At 43.0% G+C, this 15,344-nt stretch overlaps 2 protein-coding genes across 6 annotated transcripts in view; one reads left to right on the forward strand and one right to left on the reverse strand.

Moving 5' to 3' along the window:
* The window catches only part of LOC128336452 (cytochrome P450 2W1-like), a 172,438-nt gene that overhangs the window by 40,746 nt on the left and 116,348 nt on the right, over positions 1–15,344 (forward strand). The gene's annotated exons all lie outside the window — the stretch shown is intronic.
* The window catches only part of GPR146 (G protein-coupled receptor 146), a 53,600-nt gene continuing 43,341 nt past the window's right edge, over positions 5,086–15,344 (reverse strand). For all 3 annotated transcript variants that reach the window (XM_053276144.1, XM_053276146.1, XM_053276145.1), the window contains one exon: positions 5,086–12,444. In XM_053276144.1, the coding sequence (XP_053132119.1) occupies positions 11,399–12,400 (1,002 nt within the window). In that variant the 5' untranslated portion in view covers positions 12,401–12,444 and the 3' untranslated portion in view covers positions 5,086–11,398. The remainder of the gene's footprint in view (positions 12,445–15,344) is intronic.

Raw genomic sequence — 15,344 nt, forward strand, 5'->3', positions numbered from 1 at the left:
TTTATATTTTTAAACAAGTCCAAGTTGTTTTGATTTTCATGATGCTGCATTTTTCATGTACTGTTGCTTCTGACTGTGACTGTGGTCACTGAAATTGAAAGAGGAATTAAAACAAGTAGTGGTTGTTCTTCACTTTAACATTTATATCTTCCCAATTTGATTCAGTTGAATGATCTTAGGATTCCATCATATGAGTTCACTAAGAACGTAAACTTGATTCAGTTAGCACATGCATTTTTTTTACAATAGCAACCATTTAATAGATGTTGATCAAATGAATTACATGGTCTTAAGGTACTTTAGGGCTTTTTTTACAGTCATACAAGTGGAGGGTTCTAGTTCTTATTAAAGTAAGCACCTCACAAAGTTTAGAGTCTGTTGGAGATAGAATTCCCACGTGTCTAGGAACATAGGAAACTTCCATATACTGAGTCAGACCATCGGTCCATCTAGCTCGGTATTGTCTTCACAGACTGGCAGCAGCTTCTCCAAGGTTGCAGGCAGGCATCTCTCTTAGCCCTATTTTGGAGAAGCCAGGGAGGGAACTTGAAACCTTCTGCTCTTCCCAGAGCGGCTTTATCCTCTGAAGGGAATATCTTGCAGTGCTCACACATCAAGTCTCTCAAAGGAAGACTTTGAGAGAGAATTCAGTCTGTTCTTTCTCCAGGGCACTGACCTGATAACTGAGGGCAGGGATCCTCAAACTTGGTGTATGCAAGGCCTTAGTTTTCAGACCTTTACAACCCTTCTGGAAGAATCTTGTGGCTTGAAAATGAAGGCCTTGCACATCCAGACATCCGTCACGCTCCCCAGATGTTGTTGGATTACAGCTCCCATCATCCTGAGCCCCAATGATCTTTGGGAGTTGTAGCCTAACAACTGATGAGAGTTGTAGTCCAACAACATCTGGGGACCCAAGTTTGAGAACCTCTGACTGAGAGTATTCCACATTATGGTCAGTAGCCAAAGAATTACTGTAGGTCATGCCCCAAGGGCTTGTGTGATGTTTGACATTTTATTTTCTTTCAATAGCAGACCACTGTGCCATATTATACATTGCCTTTGGAACTCCCCTCAGTTCCTAAGCCATTTGCCTTACATGATCATAAGAACAGCCCTGCTGGATCAGGCCCAGGGCCTATCTAGTCCAGCATCCTGTTTCCCACAGTGGCTCACCAGATGTCTCTGGGAAGCCCCCAAGCAGGAGAGGATGGCATGCCTCCTCTCCTGCCATTTCTCCCCTGTAAGCGGTATTCAGAGGCGTCCGGCTTTCATTCATTCATGCATGCCTTGCCGCAAGAAGGCCTGCAGTCTGACAAACACAAGTCTGAAGCTTCCTTGCGCACACGGGGCTGGGTCTTTGGAACCCGTCGTGTGCCTTGGTCATGGGAATTTCCCCTGTTCCTTTTGCTTCTAAAAGTGTAACACAATATATACGCACCTCTTTCCAAGGAAGATCCATAAACCGAGATTCTGGAGTGGGTTGGTGCCACCCATATCTGTACTGGAAACAGACACATGTTGTTTTCTTCCACGGGAGTGGTTTGTGATACTCCTGGACTGGAGCAGGCCCCAGTTATGACAAAGTCAGGTCTGGCTGCCTCTCCAGCTCTAGACTGAGGAGAGGCGGGGAACCCACTGGTGGTGGTGAATTCATATGTACACTACATGCACCAAAGTGGCATTCTCTCAGACCTGAGCAGTGCATCGTCACACAAATGAAATGTTTCTCTTGTAGGTGAGTCTTCAGCATTCCTTCAAGAGTAGTCACCTAATGGTGCAGAGGGGAAATGACTTGACTAGCAAGCCACAGGTTGATGTTTCGAATCCCCACTAGTATGTTTCCCAGTCTATGGGAAACACCTATATGCAGCAGTGATATAGGAAGATACTGAAAGGCATCATCTCATACTGGGCAGGAGAGGGCAATGGTGAACCCCTCTTGGATTCTATCAAAGACAACCACAGGGCTCTGCGGTCGCCAGGAGTCGACACCAACTCGAAGGCACACTTTACCTTTACATTACAGGATACTGTATTGCATTCTGCAATTAGCCACAAGGTGGAGTTTCTGAGAGATTAGTGCTTAGTTTGTTCTCTGTCTAGCTAAGAGTTATTCTTGAAACATGGGAACATTAAGACTGGAGCCATCAGCATGCCAGAAACTCCAGCTTGCAGTTATCATTTTCCCAGTGCTGTCTGCATCACAGGTGAGACTAGAGAACCTGCAGTGAAAGGGGGAATCCCTTTTTATTGGCATGCTGCTGTCTTTGTTGTAACCCAAGTGATTCATGTTTTATTCCAGTCCCTCTGAACATTGATTTAGCCATGTTTTCAGGACTCCTCTCTTGTTTGTCCTGCTGCCAAAGGGCAGCTTTTAAATGGGAACAGGAAGTGAGGGCTGTGTGTCACTCTAGTCTTTTTCTTAGCTCTACAGTTTATCTGGTTTATATATTTTAGACCTGTATGTTTTACAACCTTTAAAAAAATTATCTATTACCTATTCTGAGTGCTACGGATAGAATAGGCTTACTTCAACCACTTCAAAGCCAGGTAGACACTCCTTGTGCTTCATGAGCTGAATCCTGGCTACCCCAGTACTCCACTGTATTGCTATAGCATAAACAACGCTATTACCCTGTCGACAAAGTTCAATTAAAGTTCTTTATGTGATTTGTGCTTAGCAAACATGGCACCCTTTCAGTGTGCTTAGACTTTGTTGTGTAAATTATAATAATTCTCCAGTGTTCTCTGGCTGCCTCAAGATATAAAGAGGTCTTCCTGAGGTCACTGGGAGTTGCTTCTCTACTACCTTGTAAACAAGATGACTAAAGCAAAATGGGTCTTGCAGTTCCTGCACCAGACTGGAATCTGAACATGATGTTCTAGATCCAGGGGTGGGGCTTCAGCAGAATTCCTGCTGGCCTTCTCGAGGCATTTGGATGGAATGCGAAGGTGTTCCTGGTGTGTGACTGATTGATTGATTGATTTGTGTTATGATCTGCATGTGATGGTTGAATTTAGAGCAACACAGGAAATATATCTCTGTTTCATCTTGGATTGAAGACTTTCGTGCTGAAAAGAGGTGGACAACAATGTGTGGATGGAAAACAAAAAACTCGATGCCCGTGGAGAAAAAAATCCCTGACTGAGTTCATTTGTGCCAGCTTTCCATCAGAGTATTTCTTCTTATGTCTAACGTGAGCATTTTCGCCAGAATTCCACCAAATACTGCTGTTTCACATCTTGAATCAATTTTATTATTTATTATTTTAGTTAACATATTTGTATACCGCCCAAAACGTAAGTCTCTGGGTGGTTTACAATACAATAAAAACAACAAATAAAAAGGTTAAAACATTACAACCATTTAAAATTTAAAACAATGTTAAAACTATTTTAAAACATCAAACTATTGAAATAGTATCTAATTAAAAGCCTGGGTGAACAAATGTGTCTTGACTGCCTTTTTTAAAGTTGTAAGAGATGGGGAGGCTCATTTTAGCAGGGACGTGTTCCAGAACCTTTAGTGCAAAAGCTCTTTTTAGATCAAGTACTCTGACCTGATGGCCACCTAATGGCACAGTGAGGAAATGACTTGCCTAGCGAACAAGAGGTTGCTGGTTCGAATGTCCACTGGTATGTTTCCCAGAATATGGGAAACGCTTATATCGGGTAGCAGCAGTATAGGAAGGTGCTGAAAGGCATTGTCTCATACTGCATAAGAGGAGGCAATGGTAAATGCCTCCTGTATTCTACCAAAGAAAACCACATGGCTCTGTGATCACCAGGAGTCAACACTGACTTCAGGGCCCAACTTTACTTTACTCTGACCTGACCTAAAAGTGTCTTGTACTTTTGGGGTAGAAGGTAGATCCAGATCTGCTGGTGATCCTGGAAAATTTTGCAGCACTAATGCAATTGCTTGGAAACCACTAGGCTTTGTTTTTCTTCTTTTCTTCTTCTTAATTAGGCGATGTGACTGCTACCTGTATTTGCAGGTCATCCCAGTGAGTAGCTTACAGGATGCAATTGATGACCACCCCTGCTTGATATGATTGCTGCCCCCCTCCCTCCAGATTTATACCCCACCTTTTGGATGTGCCTGCAAATCAGCTTACAAATTTTTTTGTATAGAAATATGTGCTTGTCTGTGTAGACAATATTGAGCTAGAAATCAGGCCTGCTTAACTTAGGCCCCCCAGCTGTTTTTTGGACTACAAATCCCATAATCCTCCTCCACAGTGGCCAATAGCCAGGGATTATGGGAGTTGTAGGCCAACATCTGCAGGAGGGCCAAAGTTGAGCAGCCTGAGTTAGATGGACCAGTGGTCTAAGTACATAAGAACAGCCCTGCTGGATCAGGCCCAAGAATGCCCATCTAGTCCAGCATCCTGTTTCGCACAATGGCCCACCAGATGCCGCTGGAAGCCACAGGCAGGAGTTGAGGGCGTGCCCTCTCTCCTGCTGTTACTCCCCTGCAACTGGTACTCAGAGGCATCCTGCCCTGGAGGCTGGAGGTGGCCCACAGTCCTCCAACTAGTAGCCCTTGATGGACCTCTCCTCCATGAAGTTATCCAAACCCCTCTTCAAGCCATCCAGGTTGTTGGCTGTCACCACGTCTTGTGGCAGAGAATTCCACAAGTGGATTATGCGTAGTGTGGAAAAAGTGCTTCCGTTTGTTGGTCCTAGATTTCCTGGCCATCAATTTCATGGGATGAGCCCTGGTTCTAGTGTTATGAGAGAGGGAGAAGAATTTCTCTCTATTCAGTTTCTCCACACCATGCATGATTTTATAGACCTCTGTCAAGTACAATGCAGCTTTCTATGTTCACATGTACCAAATAACATTCTGCACCGATTCTGGACACTTTTTTCAAGCCCCCCCCCCAACACATTACAGTACTCTGACCTGAATGTTACTAGAGCATGGGTAACTGTGGCTGGGGTAATCTGCTTTCAGTATCTTATAGAAAGGCTGGTTTACTATAATAAAAAATCATACTACTGAATTTCAACTCCGGAAGGTTTAAGCCCTTGAAATGGTTGACATGACCGCAACAATAACGCAGGTGGAAGCAAGGGTGAACAGTGTTATTTGTTTATTGATTTGACATGATTGTCTTCCCCCTTCAGAGGAGATCTACAAATCATAAATCATTTTCAGAAATATTAATCTTTGCACTGACAAAATAATACTGTTAATAATGGCACTCGTGTGCTACTTTCTGTACACATAAAACCTCATACAGTACTCTTTTAATTATCCAGAGAAGTTTAATTTTTAAATGGTGATAAATCTGTATCTTAGGAAATAATTTAATAAATTCTTTAAAATGTTCTTTTTTACATCAGTAGACTGCTTTTCTCTGCATATATACAGTAATATAATAATGCTAAACAGTTTTGGCTCATATATACAAAATAACCCACAACATTCTTTATTGAAATGGAAAGGCCCCATATTTGATAACTAGTAAGTAACGGGATTTTGACAACACAATTCTCAGTTGCTTAACATTTTTTATATTCAATGCTCAATATTTTCCGTAAGACTCATCTTTCTTATGAATGTAAAGACTGCAAACGATGCCTTTTTAGCTTGTTATTTAAATGCTGATTTGAAAACCACACCTGTTTGTGAGAATCTGTGTGACTTCTGTATCTCCTCCATTTTAGAGGTAAGAACAGCATATGGCGGTTTTGTGGTACATTATCCGGAAAGCAGCAAAAAGATCAGATTCACAGAAGTCCCCTAACACGAATGAATGCTGCCCTGTAAAAACTAAACCAGATTAAGTGGCAAAACCCCCCACAATTAACAGAAAAAAAATTTCTGAAGAAATATACAAATGTTCTAAACATAAGTGGTTAGGGCACAGTTTTGAATTTTTAGTAACTTGTAGAATTAGTTGTAGGAAAGTGATTGTACCTTCCCATGTATCTAAAAGATCACAGTTTCTCTCTCTCTCTCTCTCTCTCTCTCTCTCTCTCTCTCACACACACACACACACACACACACACACACACACACAACACACACACTTTACAAATACACTGTATTGTCTCGTAGCCCAAAGCTGCAATCCTAAATGCACATATTTGGGAGAAGACTTCTTGAACTTATTTCTGAGTAAACATGCCTGAAGCACAACAGGCAGAGTGATCTTGCTCTGTTGACCAGTTGCAATATTGTCTGCCTTCAAAGCTTGTGTCTAGGACAAATAGGCTGCAATCCTATGAATGCTTACTACGGAGTAAACCCCACTGCACTCAGTGGGACTGACTTCTTAGTAAACATACTTAGGACTGTGCTGGGCATGGTTCTTTAAGCAAGAGAGAACAAAACAAAGCAGGAAAATCCAAAATCACATACTCTAGGGATTCTCAAACGTGAATATATTGTTGGACTACAGCTGCCAACATCCTCAGCCATGATGGGCTTTGGCCATTGTTGTTTGTTTTGTTTATTTTTTATTTTTACGCTTATATCCCACTCTTTCTCCAAGGAGCTCAGAGTGTACATGGTTATTTTTATCCTCACAATAACCCTGTGAGGTAGGTTAGGCTGAGACACACATGACTGGTCCAGAGTCACCCAGTGAGTTTCATGGTTGAATGGGGATTCAAACTCGGGTCTTCCCGGTCCTCATCCAACACTCTAACTACTACACCATGTGGCTGGGGATGCTGGGAGCTGTAGTCCAACAACATTTGGGGACCCAAGCTTCAGAACCCCAACAATAATAGATTGAAGCTGGTACCTAAATAATGTGGGCATTGGTTTTCTGAAGCAGGGAATTCTGTGAGTGACAACCTAAATTAATCTTCTGTCTTCTGCAAATTAAGATGCTTGTTGGAATTTAAGAAGGAAATTGTTCCAGTACCAGTTTGTTTTCACTGCACTTAAGATTCCCTGTGGTTTTCAGAGAACACCTGGCAACATTCACAGAACAGAAATAGTGGGTTAAATATTGCCCTGCTGAGAGAAGGAGTTCCCTCTTGACAGGAAAGAATAAGGCAATAGAAAGGTTATTTCACGACTGATCTCTCTGTAAGCTGCCTTGCACATGCTTTTTAAAAGTTGGGACTCGTGTCATGTCTGCGTTGGACTGAAACAGCATGTAAGAACAGCAAGATTACAGTACCTCAACTTGTGCAATCTCTGCTTCCTTGATTTTATTAAGACAGTCTAACCATTCATTGTTTGCCTAGAAAAGGCAGTAAACGTAGCCTAAGTGGATTTGATGTCTGAGTCTACAAACTTAAAATGAGAAGAATTGTGAAATATTATCCTGTATTTTTGTGAACTCTCCATGTCACACACCACTGCCTTAAAAATCCTTTCCCGTCGTACTTCAGTAATGGATTTTGTGTAGTAGGAAAAGTATAAAAGAGCAATGGCCCTTAAATTATCTTGCTCACGCACTTATGGCGGTAAAGTAAGGTAAGTAGCTGGCACGCGTGTCTTCTCCGAGAAGTGTATCTCAGGACTAGGCCAAAGCTGTGGTTAGCTGTACCTAAGTCCATCCAGACCTGGAATGGCATGCAGGACAGACAGGGTCTCTGTTTTCCAGCAGTCGACTTGAGCTGGAGCCTAAATTGTAGCAGGCAGGAGATGCAGCTTTGTTGACTGACTAGGCAAGAACAGAACGCCAGGCTCCTAATCACGGGCGTAGCTAGGGGAGAAGAAGCCTGTGCTCATCCCGCTCTCTGGTGGCTCCTCAGAGTGAGGAAGATAATGAAGAAGATAGGGAGGGGAGGAGCTGGGGAGCCCTCAGGAGCTTGGGGATCCGGGTTCTTTGAACCCATCTGCTGAATTATAGCTGCACCCCTGCTCCTAATTTTGATGCCAGGTCTGGCCATTCAATACTGCCTGCCAGTCATAGGGACCAAAGCTGCATGCCTTTGCTCCTTTGTGCACCCAAGAGAGCTCTGTGCGTACTAGGATGCTTCCTAGTCCAAATTCCAGCCTCACCCTTTGAGAGTTCAACCCCCAGAAAGAGGGGCTGTACTGCCCTTTCTGCAGACACGCAGCTAGCTCCATCATAACGGCTAGCTCCACGCATAATGGCTCCATCTGAGGGAGGATTGTTGGGAGCTGTGTATGTTGTGGCATAACCAAATGTCATATTCAGCAATGAATTATGTTGATTCTCGCTTTGCAAAGAAGGTGTAAAGCACTCTCTATAATCCAAACATGCTGGGAAATGACATTGCACAGCCAGTCGAGCGAGAGCTGTGAAAAATAGTATTGGAAATCCCCTTTAAAGCAGATAATTTTGTGGAGCGTGAAGAAAATTGGAGCGGTTGGAGAAGAATTTAAAGGTGGAAAATAATGGGTGCTTCCTGTGCCTTTTTATTGTTGAATGAAAGTGTTAGTGAGTGGTAGAACACAGGGGAAACCGCACTCCTCTTACTAATACTAATATTAAAACATGCTTCGGCTGTAGTGATGCAAAGGAATTTTGAAGGTGTGTAGGAAATGCCAAAAGCATTTTGAAGATGTGTACAAAATTGTGATTTTAAAGCATTTCCCCCCTTTGGAAAGAGCCACAAAATGGCTCCGCTGCTCAAAAAGGCATCCAGAAATGACCTTGGAGGTCATTTCTGGCCACCCCTGACCCATGGATATGCAGATTTAACTCTCCTCCATTTTTCTCATGTACACCGAGGTCAGGTGCCAATTACCTGACCACCGATACGCAAAACCACGGATGCTGGATTCATGAGTAATGAGGTCCTCCTGTATTATTGTACTCCTACTATGGGTCATAGTAGATAACTATTTATTAATGGCCATAATAAATGGCCAATATTTATTGGCCGTAATAAATTTTGATTTGATTGATTGACTGATGGGTTGAAAACACAAGCCACCCAGAGATGAAACATGGGAGGGGGGATCAGTGTAATGTAACATAACATAAAGAGATTTAGGAAGTAATGGGTGAGGAGAGAATAATATTGTGATGGTACATTCATCCAATTTCTGCCAATGATACATGGCCTGAAAGTGCACCTGCAAAGTATGTTGATATGATCTTGCTGGATTATGTGGACAAGCTGCAAGAAGGTTATGTATATTAAAGAAAGCTGAAGAAAACCACATATAATTTAAATATGCATTCAATAAATTACTGAAGCAGCCATCTGAAATGTAACTCAGGATGTTCCTGAGAAAACTAGCTACATGACTATAGGTGAATCAGAACTGGGGCATGAAGAAACAAAGAGGAATTATTTATGTATATTCTTAGCTAAATCTGGCACTTCAGTTGCTGAATTCTTGTACAGTGCTGCGTCTGTGTGTGTAGCAAAGACAAAGTTTGTCATGAGATTAAAACTGCCCAACGTTTATTGTTCATTGTAATGGCAGTGGAGAGCCTCCTCTACATGCCAGAGGAGGGTCTGCTCACAGAAGGCTTGCCAGTTCCCCCCTTCCATCTGCCACCCCTTATGCTTCATTGAATGCTGCTGCAGAGGGCTCCTTGACCTTCAAGAGCAGCCTTTCTGTGGGCAATGGAGGCCACAGAGCCGCAGTAGAATGAAGGGGGTCTCTGTGTGTAATGGGGTGGGGGAAACACCATGTGTGTGGCCCCTTGGATCCCAGGTTGGGTATTTATACCAGCCAGTTCTTGCTTTTGACAAAAAGGTGTAAGAGTCGCCGCGCTATATGAGCAGGGGCGGGTACAAAATCTGGGGCAAAAAGCTAGTGCTACAGTGACCAGAATCATGGCCCCCAAACACACTTCAGCAACTATGTGTTCATGTGAAGTTATGTGGTATAACAAGGTTAATATCGGCTCCCCTCCACCACAAGCTAGTGAGAAACCACCGCTTGCTTCTCTTCCCTCTCGCCTGTCATTCAGCACTTGGATCATAAAGCTTGCATTTTTGTCAACGTTTAACGTTGTTTATTTCCATTATAGTTGTAATACCTTGAAAATGCTACTCCAAAGCACGTTTATTCATTCATTAAAATACTGTAGGTGGTGTAAGCACATAAGAAGGGCCTTGAGGCATCAGATGAAAGGCCTATCAAGCCCAGCATCCTGTTTTCCAGAATGGCCAACCAGATACATCTGGGAAGCCCACAAGCAGGGCATGAACATTTGTGGACCATAACTCTTTAACCATGTATAATTTTTAAACCTTAAAAAATTCACCTTAAAAATGTCAATCCCTCTGTCCTTCATTTTACTAGGTAAATCAATATTACTGTAAAAGTGGCTACAGCTAATATGCGAAATGTTTTGTGTTGCAAAGTAAGGAAGATACATGCTTTTTTGGTTCATTGTTATTTGTAGAAAAACATTAATAATCAATGATGAATTAAAATGAAGGTAAGTCTGCAAATAATGTTTTTGGAATTGCAAATAAGGATTTCTTTTAAATCAGGGTTTCTTAGGAACATAGGAAACTGCCATATACCGAGTCAGACCTTTTGGTCTATCTAGCTCAGTATTGTTTCTACACAGACTGGCAGCGGCTTCTCCAAGGTTGCAGGCAGGAATTTCTCTCCGCCCTATCTTGGAGATGCCAGGGAGGGAACTGGGAACCTAGATGCTCTTCCCAGAGCAGCTCCATCCCCTAAGGGGAATATCTTACAGTGCTCACACATCATCTCCCATTCATATGCAACCAGGGTGGACCCTGCTTAGCTAAGGGGACAAGTAATGCTTGCTACCACAAGGACAACTCTCCTTTCTTAACCTTGGGTTCCCAGATGTTGCAACTCCCATCATCCTCAGCCATAAAGGCTATGGCTGGGGATGATGGGAGTTATAGCCCAACAACATCTGGGGACCCAAGCTTAAGATAACCTGTTTTCGATCACGATCTTGCAAAACAAGGGGGAAAATACAATTAAATACCAAAGTAATTTAATCCTTGAAACTTCTTCATTGTTTAGTGTGTTACACAATTTGACCAGTATGATCAGTAATAAGAGATTAACTTAACTGACAAGGTGCTGTCCTCACCTTGAAATAACACTATTTTGTAAAATCAAAAACCATATTACTTTATATGGAACGTAAAAATATCTCTTTTAACTCTACAAGATTACAAAGTGCTGGGTATTCAGTCAAAGCTTCAGTTGGCCCTCTAGTGATTTTCTCCAGACAGGATTACTAGAACAAAGCTTACACTGCGTAACTGAATCAGTGCATTGAACATCTCGGAAATCAAAGGTTTATAACCCTCAGACAGATGCTCAACAGAGTTTTCCAAACATCTTCCCTATCTGTATTGGTTAAAACTGTGAACTGCTGATTTACAGTGTAATCCCCCTTATTAGCATCCCCGTGTGGCACCTCTCTTTGAGGCCACATAAAAGAGTCTTGGAGAAGAACCACTGCAAATTTGGTACTGGCCCAGGGTCATTCATTCATACCTACGTTATAACTTGCTGAACAACTGTGCGTTCATGAGAACACCGTTGATTCCCACAGTGCAGTTTTTTAAGCAGCCTTCGCAGTTTATTCGGAAAGTTTTTGTTGATGTATCGGTAAAGCAGAGGCATGACAAAGCTGCTCGAAAAAGCCAAGAATTCTGATAGTCCCTTGGTAAAATGTAGAACTCGCATGTAATTTTCATCAGTAACTTTTTCTTGCATGCTAGTTAATGTGTTTACTAGAAGAATTACGTAATAAGGTGTCCATAATGTGAACTGTGCACAGACTGTAGCAATCAAAAGCCTGTGCACAGATGGATCTAGTCTTCCAGTGTCTTGGTCCAGTGGTGTCGCCTCCTTTCGTATTTGCAGAATTAACACAAGTGCATACAGCACGGCAATGGCTGGTACGACGTATCCAATAAAAACCATGATGGCGTCCGCCGCTTCTTTGTTTTGCATTTTGGAGCATTCGATGATTTTAGTGGATACGTGATTGCAGACGTAGAACAGGAGAGATGAAAAGCTGGTTAGCATAGCTCCTCCCCAGATAAATCCACAGACATGCTTTGTGTTGTATACACTGGACATGTACGTTCTCGGCAAAGCACGTTCAATGTAATAGTCCAAGCTAAGCAATGTAGTAGAGTACATGATAACCAACGACGACACGTTGAATAAGATCAGCAAGGTAATATAGATTTCGTTGTTGAAATTCCAGATGGCCCATTTGCTACTAGCAGTTCCTAGAAGGTACATGGGTGCAATCGCATTGATGATGAGGCCAGCAATTGCGATGTTCACGAAGTAGACATCCGGCATGGTCATCGTTGCCTTGTTGTACAGATTGACCAGGACCAGTAGGGCGTTATAGCAAAGGCCAACTGGGAAACAGATAATGAGGTAGAGCAGTGAAAAAATGGAAAGTACAAGATGGAAATCATGGCAGAGATGCAGGTCCTCTACGTTTTTGGTACCATTGAAAGCTTCGCAGCTCCACATAGTGACCTTGACGTTTGTGTCTTCTTTGCTGGTTACCAGCTTTTCTAAAATAGAGAAATTGAAAGAAAGCCAATGAAGTGTTTTGTCTTAATGAAAAAAATCTAGCCCCCCCCCTTTCAACCCCATGCACTGAGCACTAGAGAAGTTTAAAATAGAATTTTAAAACTAGAAGTCTGGCATATGAAGATCGAGTCTGTTGTCAGTTTTCTCGTGCCGATGCAAGACCAAGGACATGCAAATGAATCCCTGACAAATGTAACACATTTTAAAAAATAATCACTGTGAAACACTCCACGACTGCTGCTTGCTCCTTAGCCTTCCTGAGCTTCTCAGTTATTGCTCTACTTAATCTAAATCTTTCCTTCCTCAATTTAAGCCTTTCCTCCCGTTCTTTTCTGTTCTCAGTCACTCCAAAGAACAACTAGTCCTTATTTGCCTTGGGGAAGCTTACAGCAGCTTCGTGGGCATTTGGAAATAGGTTTTTATCCATCAGTGTCCTGGTTTGGGGGGTGAAAAAGTCTATCCCTTCGTGTTTTACTTCTAGGGAGTTCCAAAAGCTTCTCCTCTTTGTTGCTGTCCCCTGAATCACCTTTTATGGGCGCCAGAATTGGAGGCCTGCTCAGTACAGTATGCCTTTTGCAAAGCGAAATGAAAGCAGAGGGTGTCACAGGCCTTTCTGAAAGGTTTCTCTTCTCTTTTCTCCTGTGCCTTTAAAGAAGGTCTTGCTGTATCTTACTGAGGTATCAGTAGTGCTGTTAGCCTGTGTGACTCCCCCCCCCCATCATGAAGTACTTTCACACCAATCGTTTTCCTCAGGCACAGTACAGTACAGTATAGCTTTTGGCACAACTTAACCTCTTATTTGGCAGCAGTTTGAAATGTGCCTCTTGTCCCCACCACTAATTAATCATTTGCATTGCCTGTAATAGCCAATCTAGAAAGGTAACTGCATTAATCGGTTGTGACAAAAACAACGGCAACTTCTAATAGTATCAAAGACTAACCTATTTCTTGTAGCATTAATATTAGTGTAGCTTTCATGGATTAGAGTCCATCTTGGCAGATTCATGACAGGTATGTATTTACCCAAATAGAAGACAACTCTGAATTTAAGATGACCCCCTTAAAAATACCGGTTAAATACAGATTGTACGCTGGTACTATATTGGGCAGCAGTGATATAGGAAGATGCTGAAATTGAAGAGACAATGGTAAAACCCTCCTGTATTCTACCAAAAGGAAACCACAAGGCTCTGTGGGCTCCAGGAGTCGAAATTGACTTGATGGCACTTTACCTGTATTTACCCAAAAGGGAGAAATCTCTGAATTTAAGACGACCCCCTTAAAAATACAGGTTAAATACAAGTTGTATCTATATTTACCCAAGAGGAAAAGGACTCTGAATTTAAGACGACCCCCACAACTTCTAACATGGATGGAATGTTCTTTGTAATCTTCCTTCCTGTCTTCTACTCCTGCTTTCTTTATTGGTTCTAGTTGTTCTCCCTTGCTGCCCCAAATGTCTGGAATCCCCTCCTAGGAGACATATATGGTGCTACCTTTCTTTGACCTGCTAACTGAGCAAAGAGGCACCTTTTTAGAGTGGTAATTCTCTTTATTGAGCAGGGGGAGAGTAACTGGCCCTACCCACCCCCAGCACAGCATCCCTTCAGTGGCTGCTACTGGTGTCTGTCTTATGCTTCTTTTTAGATTGTGAGCCCTTTGGGGACAGGGAGCCATTTTATATCTATCTATCTATCTATCTATCTATCTATCTATCTATCTATCTCTATCTGTCTATCTATCTATCTATTTATGCAAGCCGCCTTGGGAACTTTTGTTGAAAGGCAGTATATAAATATTCATAGTAGTAGTAGTAGTAGTAGTAGTGGTAATTTGACCTTTCAGATCCTGCCTCTGAACTCTCTTCCATGAAATGGTTGGCTCAACCCTGGGCTGCACAATTTGGGCCCTCCAGCAGTTGTTAGACTATAACTCCCATCATCCCCTGCCACAGTGGCTAATAGTCAGGAATGATGGGCATTGCAGTCCAACATCTGCGGAAGGGCCAAAGTTGTGCAGCCCTGGGTAGTTCTTACACTCAGCTGAAGCACAGCCTAACAGTGCAATCCTATGCATGTTTTATTGACCAGTAACTCTCACATTGTCCAGTGAGACTTACTTCTAGGAAAGTATATCTAGAATTTCAGCCTAAGTGGTGAAATTGCCTGTGAGCATTAGGGATGTGCACGGACCGGTTTGGAGACCCTTTTACGGGCTTCCAAACTGGTCTGGTGGTCCACCAGTTTGACGGCGAGGGTGGTGGTGGTTTACCTTTAAGGAGCAGGGAGGGTGCTCTTACCTGCCCCCTCACGCATGTACACCGGCCACTGACACTGACCGGGGCGGCCAGAGGGTACACTCCCGCCCCGCGCCAGCAATTTTCAGCACAGTGCTGGTGGGAGAAATGTGGTGGGGGTGGGAGGTAAGAGCACCCTCCCTGCTCCTTAAAGGTAACACCACCCCCACCGCCACCACCCCCGCCGTCGAACAGGCCATCTGCCAGTTCGTGCACATCCCGAGTGAGCTTATTCACCTTCTGCTTTCCTTGCCGCTTTCCCCACATCATTTCCCTCACCGGCAACATCAGCAAACTGGTCTCACTGCAAAAACATGAATTGTCCCCTTTGCTAAGCAGAAATTGCCTTTGTTTGCATTTGGATGGACAACTATATGTGAGTGCTGTCTGCTCTAAGAGGTTCCCCTTGGGGAATAGGGCCAGAGCTCAGTGGAGGAGCATCTGCTTTGCATGCAGAAGGTCCCCAGTTCAGTCCCTGGCTGCATTTCCAGATAGGTCTGGGAAAGACGCTTGCCTGGAACTTTGGAAAGCCGCTGCCAGTCAGTGTAGATGATACTGAGCTAGATGTGACTGTGTATAAGTTAG

This window comes from Hemicordylus capensis, chromosome 13 (genome assembly GCF_027244095.1).
Source record: "Hemicordylus capensis ecotype Gifberg chromosome 13, rHemCap1.1.pri, whole genome shotgun sequence".
Classification (NCBI taxonomy): domain Eukaryota; kingdom Metazoa; phylum Chordata; class Lepidosauria; order Squamata; family Cordylidae; genus Hemicordylus; species Hemicordylus capensis.